Here is a 13,656-nt window from a genome sequence, read left to right as displayed (position 1 = left end):
GCATTCTCGACGCGTTTTTTCTTGCGTATAAGCTGGATGGTCGTTTTATTGATATCCCCTGCCGCTCGTCTTTTTATTTATTTATTAGTCCCAAAATGTCTATCTCACCCCTCCGCCTCCTTTATTTTCTCTCCCCCCTCGCATGGCTTTTGGAACGCCGTTCCGCCTAGGCTCGAAGCGGCGTTTCGGTTCCTCATCGTGTAACTCCCATGGCATTTGTATCACTTTCTCTCTCTCTCCCGTCTCTCTCTCCCCCTCTGCATTCCCATGTCTGTGCTCGCCCATCGTGTGATTCGACTTTGGTTTATTTTATTTCTTGCCACCTTCGACGTTCCCGCTGCTTGTTTTCCTTTTGCTCTTTTGGACGCCCTCGTCTATACGCCCCACCACGCCCGTGGTCCCTCACCTGTCGTTGTTACTTAGCTCATGTAATGTAGAATTACAAACGCCAGTGATTGAATTCCTCGCCGACGCATCGAATGCACACGCACACGCACACGCACACATACCGTCCGACGCCTAAGATCCGAGTTTGTGCGCCGTCGATGCTGCAGCCCCCCGGCGAATAGCTGGCCAAACGGCCGCTTCATTTGCCCGCATTTGCATCCGTCCGGCGAAGTGCACGCCTTGCAGAGCGCCCGCGCGCGCGCGTCCGCGAGATCTTCGCGCCGGGCGGACACGACCGCCGGGACGTGCGTAATGGCCGCATGACCCGACTAGCAGCGTACAGCAGCGACTGACTCGGGATCGCTGATCCCTGCCTCCAGATCCCCGAGCTAGGCCCGGCGTGGCCCGACCTGACTCGGGCTCGGACTCGGACTCGTCGATTCGATTCGATTCGACAAAAGGGGGCGAAGGGCCAAGGGCGAGAGGCGAGAGGCGACAGGGGCTCCTTCGGCGCAGTCTTCGTAGGCGCCGGGGGTACCGCACGCGAATAAGACCCCGTTGCGCCATGACACGATGCGCCGCGCGTCGTCGACTGAGGCCGCGAGCGCCGCGTACAGTACAGCAGCACTCTATGATGATGATGATGATGATGATGATGATTGCAGCCAGATCGCGTCGCGTCGCGGTGCTACTGCTACGCTACTTTTACGCCGCATGCGGAGCCTTTTCCCAAGCGGCACGGCTCGTCCGGGGGAAATAAGGCCGCGCGGGCAATTATGCCTGCCACGGCCATGATCATCGCGGCCGTCCGCCGCATCCGGCGGCGTCACTTGTCACCCCCCACCATCCCCGCCAGCCCCCGCCGCGCGCGATTTGATCGAGCTGTCCGCGTCCCGCCTGTCCCGAGCCTGTCCCGCCTGTCCGAAGCTGTCCGACCGTCCGTCCTGGATCGCGCTGGCGTGGATCGTCTGTCTCTGCGCGCGCGGCCCCTTTCGAGCGCGGGGCTCTGCCAGATCGCTGCGCGCGCGCGTGTGTCTGCCGGCGGCGGGCGCCAATGCCAGTGCCAGTGCGTCAGTGCCAGTGCTAGCGTCAGCGCCAGTGCTCGCGCTCGTGCTTGGCATGCGAGGCTGACGGACGCCCGCGCACCGCATCGGGGTGCAGGTGAGTGGGCGGGGGCCTCGATCGGGTGGCCGTGGTGCGGCGATAAGTGGGCGCGTTGTATTGCTGCTGCTGCTGCTGCTGCGACGAGCGCGGCGGGCTGGGGTCGGGCGGGGGATCTGCGCGGAGCTGCGGGGCTTCCGACCGCGAGCGGTGCACCTGCATCCCAGGGTGGGTCCGACACGAGCTCTCTTCGGTCGGAGAGGCCCTTCCTCCCCCTTCACACGATCGGACGTCTTTTTCGCATACGTCGCACGGGCGCTCGCAGGTCCGCGTGGGTCGCGCAGAGACAAAGACAAACACGGCGGCAGGGCTGGGCTTGGGCTTGGGCTCGCTATGTGCTCCGCAGGAGCCGCCGTCGCAGTCGCGCGCCCGGGGAGGGATAGAAGAAGCGCAGGCGAGCGGTGCCCAGCTGTATGCGCGCTGCGAGACCGCTTAGTGCGCCTGGGGCGACGCAGGGACGCGCGCGGGCGCGGGCGCTAAGATTGGGGCCTGGTGCAGTACGTATTCGCCGATAAGTGTGCGCGCGTGGGTGACGTCGACGCGTTGCGCGCGGAAGCTCTATCACAACTGTGGGTCTAAGTCTGGAAAGCTCAGGCACCCGGGCCCCGATGCCATATGGCGTGCAAGCAGCTAATAACGCGGGGACGCAAGTGAAGTCTGGCAGGAGCAGCAGCAATGGGATCCTGGGACCGTGTCGGTAGAGCAGGAAGCGTGATTGGAGAGCGGTGTGGGCGCTCGGGGGGTGCGCTCGGGGGTTCGTGGAGAACCAACAAGAGGCCGGAGTTGCCTTGTCGGGCGGCGGGGCTTCCCATGGGACGTGAGCGTTGCCTGGCCACAGCCATCGCTCGCGACGAAGCGCCCGAGGGACAGGGATTCGACTTCGTCGATGCGTGCGTGCGCACCGTCCCCCTGGTGCGACTGGGACGGGCTCGCACAGACCTACGTAGGTCTGCCGTGTGCATCCGTGTATGTACGTCCTGCCATTCAGTCCATCAACCTTCCCTCCCTTCCTTTCCTCAACAGAGTTAGACATGGCGTCCATCGGCTTCTGTGTCTACACGAACGCGCAAACCCTCGCGCGGACCCTGTTCTCGATCATCGATGCGTGCGCGCAAATGAGAGGGCACGAATGGCAGCAAAGTAGGGTGCCGTACAGCCGCGCCAGCCCCAGCGATGCGAAGCGGCCAGGCGAACTGATCTCGATCGGTGCTAATGCGTGGCTCGTCGACTATGTCGTGATAACGCAAGGAAGGGGCGATGCCATACATACTGCGCTGCGCATACATATATCCACACCATCGCGTGCACCTGGGTCGAGGGTCCTGCCACTGCGTCAATGTTGGGCGACGGGCGACTGAAAAGCCAAACCAAGAGAGACCGTTCTGGTCGCGGAGCCACACTGGGCGAGGCGGTGTATCAGGCTTCCCTCCTAAGTACTCGAAACACTTCCGCGTAAGGGGTCCATCTCCGAGGCGTTCCTTTTCTTACCAAGAGCTCGCCCACCTCGCGCCCGTGCTATCGACTCGCCTCTTCCCCCGGGGTCCGGCCTTCCTTTCTCGATGCGGCACCTCCAAACAACCACCCTCCGAGCCGCGCCGCAATCGAGAGGCCCTTGGCCGCCACCCGCGTCCCAATCCACTGCGACAGCATCCCCCCCGGAAACAACCCCACCACGTCCCGCACGTCCCAGAAGTCTCGGTGGTGCGTGATCAGTCCCTGCTCGTTGAACGACAGCCGCGTGAGCACGTGCAGCTGCAAGTGCAGCGGACTCGGCACGGCTAGCCCCATCCCTTGCGTCGGCTGCGATGGGGCCAGCGGCCCGTGCACACCGCTCGATATGGACATATGCAACGGCTGGCTGGGGCTCGACGGCGGTGCCTCGGACGTGAGAGAACTCAGGCGCGTGTGCGTTGGCGGAGAATCCGAGTGGAGCCCGGGCAAGATCAGTATATTGAGGGTGTGCTCTACGATGCACCGTCGATGTCCGTCTGCGGGGTGATCAAGGACTAAGTACACCCCATGCACCGCGGCCGGACAGCGAGGAAGCAACAAGCGCGGCCAGGATAGGTCGACAGCGAGCGACAAGTGACTCACCAAAGCTCTCGCTCTCACACACCTCACCTATTTCCGTCCACATGCGCACCACCTGAAACAACGCTTCCGCGCCGTCCCTGCCTTGACTCCGTGCACCAAGGAGGCTGCGGACGAGCGCGAGCGGCCTCGGGACGTCGACTTTGGAAAGCTGGCGGGAGAGCGAATGAATGTCCCCGATCGTGCCACGTGAGGTGGCGGTGATAAACGGGTTTTCGTAACTTTGGAGTCAGGACAAGGGGGTCAATATTGAACAATAGTCGCGGCGAGGCGATGCTCATATGTATGTATGGAGCTCACACTGGAGTCGCACGCGCCGTGCCAGGTCCACCGAGGCCAGGGGGTGAGCCATGGAAACTGCGCGCTAGCAGGGAAAGGGGACGTGCGTACCGGCGCTGGACTCGTAGAATCGCTCGATGGTGTCCCAGGGCGTGAGTCCCGCGTTTCCGTACACCAGCTCGCATACCTCCATGGCCGTCGCATGTCGTGAGATTACGGAAACGTCGGACTTGTGAGCGTCCAGGCTCGGGAAGACCGCAGAAGAAACGGCCATTTGAGTTGTGTGGTAAGTTCGGTTGCGGCGACAGAGCGAGTCTTGTGCTTGAGCTTGAACGCTGCCGATACCGATCCTTGTTGTCCACCGATGTATACAATCTAATTCAAAACCAGGATGTTCCGATCTGAGACAGTCTAAGACACGGAAGTAGATTCCAGTGCCAAGTCATGCAGATGCTCCCGTTGGAGTCGCGCCACGGTCACCCGCCGGTATCACGTGCACACTATCTCGATAAGCATGTGTCCAGCGTCCACCGATGTGCAACGGCCTGCCGCAGCCAGTTGACATGCTTCAAATTTGCGTAGTCGGCCTCGGAGGTACAGTCAAAAAAATCCACATGCTCGCCGAATTGGACCGCAGCGTTTAAGGAAATTTCCAGCGATTGGGACATATTACGCGCTCGCGCTCGAAAAATCAGGCCGCGCGCAAGTGACCGCAGTTTGTCGGTACGTGACATCCAGCTACATCGAAGAGCGTTCGTGGAATGGAGCCTCACCGGCGTCCCTGCTCCATCCGTGCATCATCTGGTTCCTGTCCTGGGACTTCTCCCGCCGCCCCGACTTGGAACTCCGGCGCACATGAAGCTCCAACCTCGGGACCCTCATCGGTACGTGCCCGACTCTGTCCATGCGCGTCCTTGTTGTCCGCTTTCAGCATCGTCTGTCACATCTGTCAAATGAGACATCTATTAAATCTGCGCGCCTTGACTGAATCCAAATATTCCCACAGAGAACGGCGTGGATGTCGTGTCTGACGGCCTCGGTCGCGTCGCTGCTTGGAAGCCTCACAGAGGTGGGTCCCTTGGCCGCTGACTACCACGTATTTCCCCTGTAGCTCGCCGTCCGAGCTACGGATTGGAATTGTGCCGCCCTCTGCGCTGACGTCGACTGCATTCAGCCGTCCCCACTCCGGAAGAAGCGGCCGACAGACGATACGACTTTGTAATCTGCGCGTTCAAGTGAGTCGTCCATTTCAAACGCGCTGACTGATCCCTTGTCGCCGTCTGCGAGCGCGACCGCAACACGCAGTTTTTTTCTCTCATATTTTGTCGATTTGTCAATGGCTTTGCCTAATTTCTTTTTTTTTCCGTTCAAGGGCCCTGCCGGATGTCAACCCCACGCCGAAGCTCATCGCGCCGTTGTTGCACTCGACAGACTGCTTTGTGCTCATCCAGAATGGGATCGGGATACACGCGGATTTGCAGGCGGCCAGGCCAGACGCGGCGATCATCTCGTCCTGCGCGTGGATCGACGCCACCACGGTCGGCGGGGGGCGCTCAGTCGTGCAGTCCGGTCCCGTTCGTGAAAAAACCAGTCGCGGCGCAGCCGGTTTTCCGTGCGGCTTATCACCAAATTTGATTCTAGGACAAGTTGACTTCTGGGCTTCATCCCGGCCTTGTCGCCTCGTCAGAAGACGGGCAGACGGCGGAAGACGAGGGTGTCCAATCGCTGCGGCTATTCCACGAGCTCCTCGTCGCTGGGGGAGCAGGTAGCGAGGTGACAGATGATATCAACGCTGCCCGCTGGCAGAAGATTCTCTGGTGAGCTCTTCTCAGGCGAGTCTATGGCGTGGTTCAACTTACCCCCGAGACGTCCTGTTACCTAGGAATGCAACCTTTTCAACTCTGTGTACTGTTTCACGGAGCCCTGTAGCCGATCTCTTGTGTAGCCAGCTCCTCCCTGTCACGCTTCCGACCGTCAAGGGAATCATGGAAGAGGTCCCGTTTTTGTTTGGTAGCCCTTTGGTTCCTCGAGACGACACTGATATCCACATATAGGTCGTTTCGGTCGCCCGGAGCACCGGCGTCACTGCGTCCAAACTCCCCGAGAACAAAGTAGACCAGGTGATCGCAGACTGCTTGGAACAGTATAGCGATGAACGAAGGACTTCACCGAGCCGCTTCAAACCATCTATGTTGGTGGACCTAGAAGCTGGCCGGCCTATGGAAGTTGAGCCAATCGTAGGGAGTGTTGTGAAGATCGCAAGAAAGCACGCGGTGGCGACGCCAAGGTAATTTCCCTCGAAATGATATTCCTGCACAGCAATGTGCATTGTTAGTCCGTTCATTAGTTCCTTAATCGACGACTTGATCCTCCACAGGCTAGACATGATATATGCCCAACTGATGATCTTGCAAAGAGCGGTGCTCCGCGCGCGCCACGTGTTTGTGAAACATCTTTTCCGCGCCAGATTTCTCGCTGATATGTGGCTCCATGCAGGGTCTCATGATCTCTCATGATGCTCTGGCGATGCATTGATCGACCTCCACGCGGCTTTAAAGAGTTAATTGGTCGAGGGCTAGTAACTCAGAGGCGTCATTGTATATGCTTGGGCCTGTCACGCGCAATTTTAATGTTCGATCTCAGAGCTCGATAGGATCTATTGACCGCCTATGAGCGTCTGCGATCGAGGATTATCCTTCGTTTCATTGAGGGATGCGGACTGGATGTGGGCGTTATCTGCCTGAGATATTTAAACTCCGTGAAGGATGACTCATTGCCACGCGGCATTCCTCAGTGCAGGTGCACGCGAACTTCTACCACAGGCTCTCGAGTGCCAATGCACCCAGCCACCTACGAATACTCACTGCTTGAGTTCAAAAGACACGTCGACCGTGTTCTGCACACGTCTGTGGCAAACAAATTGAGGTAGAGCAATGTCTTTCCAGCATGCTCCTGCCACCAAGGGTCAGTGGACGCGTCATCATCCCCAGTGTCCGAAGTTTCACGACGGCTTCACATTTGTTCTGTGTTTACAGGTTTCATGATGGCGTGTGCTGCAACGTCCATCGTCGCGGCAGTGTTTGACGTGAAGCACTATTTTCACCTGCAGGTGTGTATGTCCCCGCACTATCTTCTACGATTCCTCCCCTGACGCTTCGGAACCTCCGGTTTGGTTTTAGCTTGTCCCACATTTGTCTCGACATCACCAGGTGAGGCGTCTTTCCCACCATTCCGCCATATGGGTGCCTTCCAAACCTTTCTACTCAGTACTGGCGTCTCTTCGCGCATCACCTGGCCTATTCTAACTCCAGTGAGCTCTTCATATGGGAGCTCATCCTCTATAATGTCGGCGTGACCATCGAGCGACAATTTGGTACCATCAAATTTGCAGTGAGTTCGTCGCCTGAGACTCAGCGGTACCTTTGGATTTGACCCCTTGCAGTCTTATGCCGTAATTTCGACCTTGGTGTCAACGATACTGGAATTTGTGTTTCTCCTTGCCTTCAACCGACTCAGGTTCAACCGCATCCCCTCTGGGCCTACGGCATTTGCCTTCAATCTCCTATACCAATACTCAAGATTGGTGCCGTCTGAGTACAGATTTCGTGTGTTTGGGGTGACGGTGACCAACAAAGTCTTCGTGTACATTCTAGCGTTTCAGGTGCCCGTCAACTCCACTTCTCCATCTGACCGCGCTGACCTGAAACGCTGCAGCTCGCGATCAGCCAGCCATTGTCCTCCACCGCCGTAGCCGCTATCGGCTTACTCACAGGAGCGCTCTATCGCTCCGATATGGCCAGTTTGAAGACATATCGGCTGCCGCCTTGGTTCGTGAGAGTGTCGTCACGTTTCTTGCTCCCCCTCGTCGGCTCGATGCCCGCCCCTCGCCGGACGAACCGTGCGTTTCCTGACGATCGAATCGCCACACAAGCGTCGTCCGATGCCGAAGAAGTTGTCACTACTGCCCGACCCTCAGGGTCGACGGTCGAAGGAACCGCAGGGGCACCAGGCACTTCCGTTATGAGAGAATGGGTCAATGAATTGACGGGAAGGGCGCAGCGTCCGTCCGCTGGTCTCAGGGTTCCTACCGAGGCCGAGATTACGCAATTGACCAGCATGTTTCCCGATGTCCAAAGAGAGGTTGTAGTGGGTGTCTTGCAGCGAAGGTATTTATCTTGTTCCAACTTTGTCAAAAACATCCTTGATCGTATCTTTCACAGTACGAACACCGAGGGGGCCGTCGAGACCTTATTGAGTTCTCAATGATAAGGAACGGTGCCCGTGGCAATGTTCTTGATGACTATGCAGAAGCCCCATCACAGTCCATAGTGTTCACATCACGAAGCTTTTCGTTTTCGTTCTCAGCTACACTTCAAACGACAGGAAGGCTAGAGGGTCACATGCACTAAGCCTCAGGCTCTTCGCCATCAGAGCCTACTTCCTCCTCCTCTTCTTCGGCAGTGAAGGCCGACATTGGGACGGTATACAATCGGATGACAGGCTGTTAAAATTGCAAAAAGTTAGTATATCACCATCACCAAGAAGCGTTGGGTGGGAAAGCAGACTCCTAGAGCCACCATGTCCACCCCGGCGTACAAACAATCGTCGGAATGTGCGACGTACCTTGTTTGGGTCCTTGACCAGTACATATTTACCCTCTGGCATTTTCATGCAAAGATCGGTGACAGTCCGCACGATGCCCCATCCGTTGGCGAGAGACACGTTGAGCTGGGCAGCAAAGTCCGTCGGACGCATCGAAGCAGTGCTCAGAATGACGTGCCGGGTGTTGTCGCGTGGATTCGCCCGAGAGACGTATCTGCATTGATCACATCCAATAAAGATGGGACATGGAGATGAGATAGAAGACAGCGTACCCAATCTTCATGTGTTCAGCACCAGCAAGGATACTCTGCACCGTCCACTTGGCCAGCTTGCAGCTGTTGTTCTTCATTTCAGTCGCGACGACAGCACCACGCTGCGAATCGAGCTTCAGGCGCCAATCAGGCGCACCCCCTGCTCCAACAGCACGAGGGTCGAATTCATTGAGTGCGCGGATAGTGGTGAGACTACGGCCCTCGAGTGGATTACCACTGCCTGGCATATACGCATCGACTTCGGTACGGATGCATATCTTGATGTCTTCATCCTCCGTGATACCGAGATCATAAACACGGTAACGGTAACCGCAAGACGCGAGTGGCTCAGTCTCATCAGGCCCATAAAAGGGATTCGGCTTCTCAAAGTCGATCGGAGGAGGCGGCGGCGCTTCTGACACGGACTGGAAGCCAAAGTTTTGATTGATATACGTCGCTTCGAGCGACAACGAAGTCGCGGTATTGATGGACGCAACCTCCGCAACTTTCTCGTTGGGGTTGTTTGGATTGGGCGCGGTAGGATCTTGAGGAGGATCAGCGGCGTTCTCGTTGACGGTCACGGTATCGAAGGATCCGCCGTCACGCTTGTCAAAGAAGATCTTGTCCCCTTCTCTGAGGATGACGATGTCCCATGGATTGACCGATCGAGGTGCGCACATGAGAACGCTGATGATTGCATCCGTTGCGTAGACAGTAGCGGTGCCCTTCGCAGCAAGCTGGCACAAGTGTAATTAGTTCATCAGGCGAGGAGACATTGCGGCAGATCTTACTTGCTGGATGACGGGGTCATCTGAAGTAGTGGTGTTGTATTTGATACGGTCCACAGGCTGAAGAGGACGCTCCGTTTTGGTCGAAATGCGATCGTAGGCCTTGTTGTAGGGGAATAGACGTCCGTACGACTCGCTGAAAGTGCAACCCAGCTCAGGAGATGTGTCAATGATGAACGTACAAAGGGGTCAACTAACATATCTTCCGGCTCATCGACTTCAAGCCTCAGCTTCGAGAGACGGTGGAATTCGATCTCCTCTAACATGTGCCAGCTCGGATCAATGGCAACCGATGACTCGCGAGTACGATTGTTCTACATATGGACAGCTCAATAAAATCGTCGAGAATGACAAGCAGTGTGATGCATACCTTGTCCCAATCCCTCCAGTTCCTTCTTCCACCTCTCTGGCCGCCACCACCACGTCCTGCATTGAATCCGCCACGGGAGGGCCTCTGAGGTGCACGAGCATTCCAGGCACCCCCGCGAGCGGCACCTCTGCCTCTTGCGAAACCCCCGCCCCTGCGAGGCGCGCTAGTCTTGTTGTCGACTAGAGAGAAGCTGGATTCGTCTTCGACCTGGAAAGCAAACGCACTCTGTGCTCCACTTCCAAACGCCTGAGCACCGTCACGACGACCACGTCCCCCTTGCCGAGCATTTGGAGCCGAAATTCCAGCATTGGCCTGGCGATTGTCTCCCGAGAAGTCGTTCCAGTCCGCAAAACGGCCTAGTTTGTCGGATTTTGAATATGGGGCATAAGGAATATCTTTGAATTTATAATTTTTAGGCAAATTCGAGGATGACGGGCCCCAGCTGCCATCTGGATTGCTATTGATGGGAGGGAGGGAAAACGAGGCCATTGTACAGGTGGAAGTGAGCAGGAAAAAAAGTTGGCCTGCTATGTGGGGTGGCGTGTGAATTCACCATCCTACCCTCTCTGGGCCGCCACCACAAGTTTACCCCCATCATGAAGTACGTCCTTAATGGCCCCTTGCACAACAAGCTCTTGACCTCCGACCCCATAGCGTTGTGCGTGAGATCAACAAAATCAATCAAATTGAATTGGAGCTAGGAACAAGCGGCGCGTCATGGCACGATGAGTATAAGGGTACGTTCGTCATTCTCCCATGCACAAGCATCCGCTCATGCATCATCAGACTCTGCGTACATCTTCGTTGGAGGTCTTCATTTCGATCTCACAGAAGGCGATGTAATCACCATCTTTTCTCAGTAAGTCGCTGAGCCCATGTCTTTTGTTCTCTTTGCATAACACCGCGTGTCTCGACTTAGATACGGAGAAGTGATGGACGTCAACTTGCCTCGTGATAAAGAGACCGGGAAGACCAAGGGCTTTGGTTTCTTGATGTATGAAGACCAACGATCGACTGTCTTAGCCGTCGATAACCTGAATGGTGCCACAGTGCTGGATAGGACGCTAAGGGTCGATCATGTCAAGAATTACAAGCAGCCAAAAACTAAGGGCGAAGATGGGGAATGGATCGAAGCTGAGGAGCAAGCCCTTAATGCAAAGCCGGGCTTAATGAATGGTGCGTCTAACATACTCCTTCGCGCGCGTAGGCCATGCCGATACGTCTATGCTATAGTCGATGCAGGAAGCGAGTCGTCTGCTTCATCCGAACCGGATATTGACCCTGATGACCCTATGCGAGACTATCTACTTCAGAAGTGGAAGGAGGAACACACGTCGAGGAAAAAGAAGAGAAAGAAGTCCAAGTCCAAACACAAGGATGAAACTCCTGAAGAGCGTCGAGCGAGGAAGGAACGCAAGAAGGAGAAGAAGGCGCGGAAGCAAGCAGGAAAGTCGGACGGTCTGAAAGGAGTAGAAGCTTTGCTAGCTTCGCTGGATAATCGTGGGAGAGATCAAAGGGATGACGACCATCGTCGACGAAGCCTCTCTCCAAGGCGGGATTTGAGTGCGTCACCCGGTCGTTTTTCGAAAGAAGACCGTTTTTCCCGGCGTGATCGTAGTCATTCTCATTCACGATCACCTCGTCGGTCTGCTTCACGCTCACGTTCACCACCTAGAGGTTACGGGTTTCGGACAGCTCGGCATGAAGCGGAGCACAAATCAGAAAGTAGGCGAGATGACGGATACCTATCGAGACCAAGATAACAATAGGATTGAACAAATACAAAACCTTGGCGATATTTCATACACAGAATGAGTGTCTTCTTTGTAAGGTTAGCCATGGAGACTATGGTGATTTAGGCCGTGACCTCTACCTCTGCAACAAGTATATCGTCGTCCAGCATTTGCCTCGTACTAACGGTCAAACCATGGTTGGCCCATGAGATGATTGCCATGACATAGTCGACAACAGATTCAAGGTTCATGAAGACCATGCTCCCTTATCACTTCCCGTTGTTTCCGGTTTCACCAATACTCCTAATGATCTGGTATCGCAAGGCTCCGGTCTAGTCATACGGCCGTCTGCGAGCCATGAGAAAGGGAAACTCCATAAAGGCACATTGCAGAGAACCTCACGCAAGTTTCAACTCGAGATCTCAAAGTTGAGAAGTGTGGTAGAACCGTGAAGGCGGGTCGGATTTCAGAAGATCAACCAAAAGCAAAGAAACCACCTTTATTTGTTCCTGACAAGAATGCAGATGGGAGAACTAACTTGCAATATTAGGCTACTGGAAAGATTACGATATAGGTCAGGAGGACATGCCAGAGAGGACGAGATGTATTCTTCTAGATCCAGATTCTTTCGCAGTATCCCAATCAGTTGGCCAGGTTTCCACGGATGCATTGGGCCTGAACTTAGAGTCTGTGGAGTGAGCGGAGCCCCTCGGCGGCGATAACGACCCTGAATACTGTTAGCGAGGCGCCGGCAATTAAACACATACCTCGTATTGAATGATGATAGGTGATTCTGGGTATGCAATCGCGGTGCCTGCATTATCACGGTTCATGCCGAGCATATGGAATCACTGCCGAACGCAAGGAAGTTGGTTTGGTGAGGGGAAGCCCATGCGATTTCCAGGCCTAGAGGCAGATACAGAAAAACTTTGCCGTGATCTGGGCCTCGATGCATGTGGAGGAAATCAACACGAAGAATACGCATTATGTCGAACTAATCATATTGCCGTAGTCGACCGAGCTTGAAAATGAGACATTGACGCACTACATATAATGACTCTACAAGCTGACTTAGCTCCGGGCCAAGTTGAGAGAAAAGGGAATCCCTTTCAGTTTCGTCCTAGGACAAAAGTGAATCTTTAGCGCTTCTACGCTTCGAGTCTGCCGTGACAAAGCTCCGAGCAGAAAGGCATCCCCTCCTGGAGCAACACAAGCTAATGATGCTTCATGAGTACATGTCAAGTTTGGAAAGCATATATTGGGGAGAGATGCAATATATGACCGTCTTTCAAACTTCCTAGAGAAATGTTCTTCGCAGCTATGAGCAAAATGCATACAATAAACCATGTTATGTCACGTAAGGAGATAAATCACCTCATCTATAAGACCTCGTTTTCCGCGGAGCCTCTGCTGCACGCGTGGCAAGTGAGTGGTGAACCAGAGCGCAAATAGGTCGCCAACGCCCGTCGAACTGAGCGCACAACCGCCGTCCGTCTCAGGATGTCTGCAGATACACATGGAATGCCGAGTCGCAGCGCTTTCTCTGAATTGGCAGGGGGCCGCGGGCAGTGGACAAGCGCCGCACCGATCATGTCCTCATGAACATAGCATGGAATGTAGCGAAAATGTCGCCTGAGGAACCCTAAGAGCAAGTGGAGACAGTGTTGAGATTGGTCAAGGATATGCTGGAGGTGAATTCTGCATTTCTCGCGGATAGAGTGTTGTTGGAGTTTGCGGCGGGCCAGTCAGCCCGGTGACAAGCTGACAGGGAGATGTGAGTTATTTTTACCTGCATTGATCGAGACTCATGCCTGTACTATCTCACAGCAGAAAAGTCAAGATGTGCTGGAACGCGGCAGTGTTGACCATCGAAGACGGCTTTGTTGTTGAGCCACAGAAAAGAATGGAGGGGCGAAAGAGGATGGAAGGAGGATGGAAAGCAATAATAAGGCGGACCTAGTAAGGGCAAGTTGGTAGCTCCGCCCTGGCAAGTC

The 13,656-nt window shown here is 55.4% G+C and overlaps 7 protein-coding genes across 7 annotated transcripts; 4 read left to right on the top strand and 3 right to left on the bottom strand.

Moving 5' to 3' along the window:
* Positions 1-1,023: 1,023 nt before the first annotated feature.
* On the top strand, positions 1,024-1,931 carry HETIRDRAFT_472558 (uncharacterized protein; the record flags this gene model as incomplete). The annotated part of the gene is made up of 1 exon (XM_009545522.1): positions 1,024-1,931. Exon 1 carries the CDS (start codon positions 1,164-1,166, stop codon positions 1,929-1,931), a length of 768 nt encoding a protein of 255 aa, XP_009543817.1. The 5' UTR covers positions 1,024-1,163.
* Positions 1,932-1,991: 60 nt separating this feature from the next.
* Positions 1,992-4,192, bottom strand: HETIRDRAFT_472556 (uncharacterized protein; the record flags this gene model as incomplete). The annotated part of the gene is made up of 4 exons (XM_009545521.1): positions 1,992-3,536; positions 3,643-3,860; positions 3,942-3,996; positions 4,030-4,192. The coding sequence occupies 4 exons, from the start codon at positions 4,190-4,192 to the stop codon at positions 3,064-3,066; spliced, it is 909 nt and encodes a 302-aa protein (XP_009543816.1). The 3' UTR covers positions 1,992-3,063.
* Positions 4,193-4,451: 259 nt separating this feature from the next.
* HETIRDRAFT_150945 (uncharacterized protein) lies at positions 4,452-6,636 on the top strand (the record flags this gene model as incomplete). The annotated part of the gene is made up of 11 exons (XM_009545520.1): positions 4,452-4,512; positions 4,575-4,641; positions 4,780-4,802; positions 4,925-4,987; positions 5,093-5,153; positions 5,291-5,492; positions 5,560-5,735; positions 5,801-5,912; positions 5,973-6,205; positions 6,296-6,358; positions 6,415-6,636. The coding sequence occupies 11 exons, from the start codon at positions 4,452-4,454 to the stop codon at positions 6,422-6,424; spliced, it is 1,071 nt and encodes a 356-aa protein (XP_009543815.1). The 3' UTR covers positions 6,425-6,636.
* A 120-nt stretch (positions 6,637-6,756) lies between these two features.
* On the top strand, positions 6,757-8,455 carry HETIRDRAFT_439021 (uncharacterized protein). The gene is made up of 7 exons (XM_009545519.1): positions 6,757-6,882; positions 6,954-7,027; positions 7,098-7,127; positions 7,186-7,308; positions 7,361-7,579; positions 7,633-8,084; positions 8,139-8,455. Exons 1-7 carry the CDS (start codon positions 6,852-6,854, stop codon positions 8,182-8,184), a joined length of 975 nt encoding a protein of 324 aa, XP_009543814.1. The 5' UTR covers positions 6,757-6,851; the 3' UTR covers positions 8,185-8,455.
* HETIRDRAFT_472549 (uncharacterized protein) lies at positions 8,249-10,428 on the bottom strand. Its single transcript, XM_009545518.1, has 6 exons — positions 9,930-10,428; positions 9,758-9,873; positions 9,563-9,695; positions 8,793-9,508; positions 8,542-8,734; positions 8,249-8,419 (listed from the first exon to the last, which is right to left on the bottom strand). The coding sequence occupies exons 1-6, from the start codon at positions 10,416-10,418 to the stop codon at positions 8,324-8,326; spliced, it is 1,743 nt and encodes a 580-aa protein (XP_009543813.1). The 5' UTR covers positions 10,419-10,428; the 3' UTR covers positions 8,249-8,323.
* Positions 10,429-10,575: 147 nt separating this feature from the next.
* HETIRDRAFT_28234 (uncharacterized protein) lies at positions 10,576-11,032 on the top strand (the record flags this gene model as incomplete). Its single annotated transcript, XM_009544862.1, has 3 exons — positions 10,576-10,666; positions 10,716-10,788; positions 10,849-11,032. Coding segments are annotated over 3 exons (348 nt in total), but the record flags the coding sequence as incomplete, so codon positions are not given.
* Positions 11,033-12,709: 1,677 nt separating this feature from the next.
* On the bottom strand, positions 12,710-13,583 carry HETIRDRAFT_439019 (uncharacterized protein). Its single transcript, XM_009545517.1, has 2 exons — positions 13,037-13,583; positions 12,710-12,980 (listed from the first exon to the last, which is right to left on the bottom strand). Exons 1-2 carry the CDS (start codon positions 13,039-13,041, stop codon positions 12,734-12,736), a joined length of 252 nt encoding a protein of 83 aa, XP_009543812.1. The 5' UTR covers positions 13,042-13,583; the 3' UTR covers positions 12,710-12,733.
* Between the last annotated feature and the right edge of the window lie 73 nt (positions 13,584-13,656).

The sequence above is a fragment of the Heterobasidion irregulare genome (genome assembly GCF_000320585.1).
Source record: "Heterobasidion irregulare TC 32-1 unplaced genomic scaffold scaffold_03, whole genome shotgun sequence".
Lineage (NCBI taxonomy): Eukaryota > Fungi > Basidiomycota > Agaricomycetes > Russulales > Bondarzewiaceae > Heterobasidion > Heterobasidion irregulare.
Note: the sequence above shows the minus strand (reverse complement) of the source record. Positions and strands in the feature narration are given on the sequence as shown.

Bases quoted from the DNA above. Each gene is read 5' to 3' on its own strand.
- HETIRDRAFT_439021 (XM_009545519.1), top strand. From the start codon at position 6,852: ATGTCTTTCCAGCATGCTCCTGCCACCAAGG. The intron at 6,883-6,953 runs GTCAGTGGACGC...CTGTGTTTACAG, and splicing joins GCATGCTCCTGCCACCAAGG to GTTTCATGATGGCGTGTGCT. The intron at 7,309-7,360 runs GTGAGTTCGTCG...GACCCCTTGCAG, and splicing joins TTGGTACCATCAAATTTGCA to TCTTATGCCGTAATTTCGAC.
- HETIRDRAFT_472549 (XM_009545518.1), bottom strand. From the start codon at position 10,418: ATGGCCTCGTTTTCCCTCCCTCCCATCAATAGCAATCCAGATGGCAGC. The intron at 9,874-9,929 runs GTATGCATCACA...GTCCATATGTAG, and splicing joins ACTGGAGGGATTGGGACAAG to AACAATCGTACTCGCGAGTC. The intron at 8,420-8,541 runs GTACGTCGCACA...CAATTTTAACAG, and splicing joins TGGTCAAGGACCCAAACAAG to CCTGTCATCCGATTGTATAC.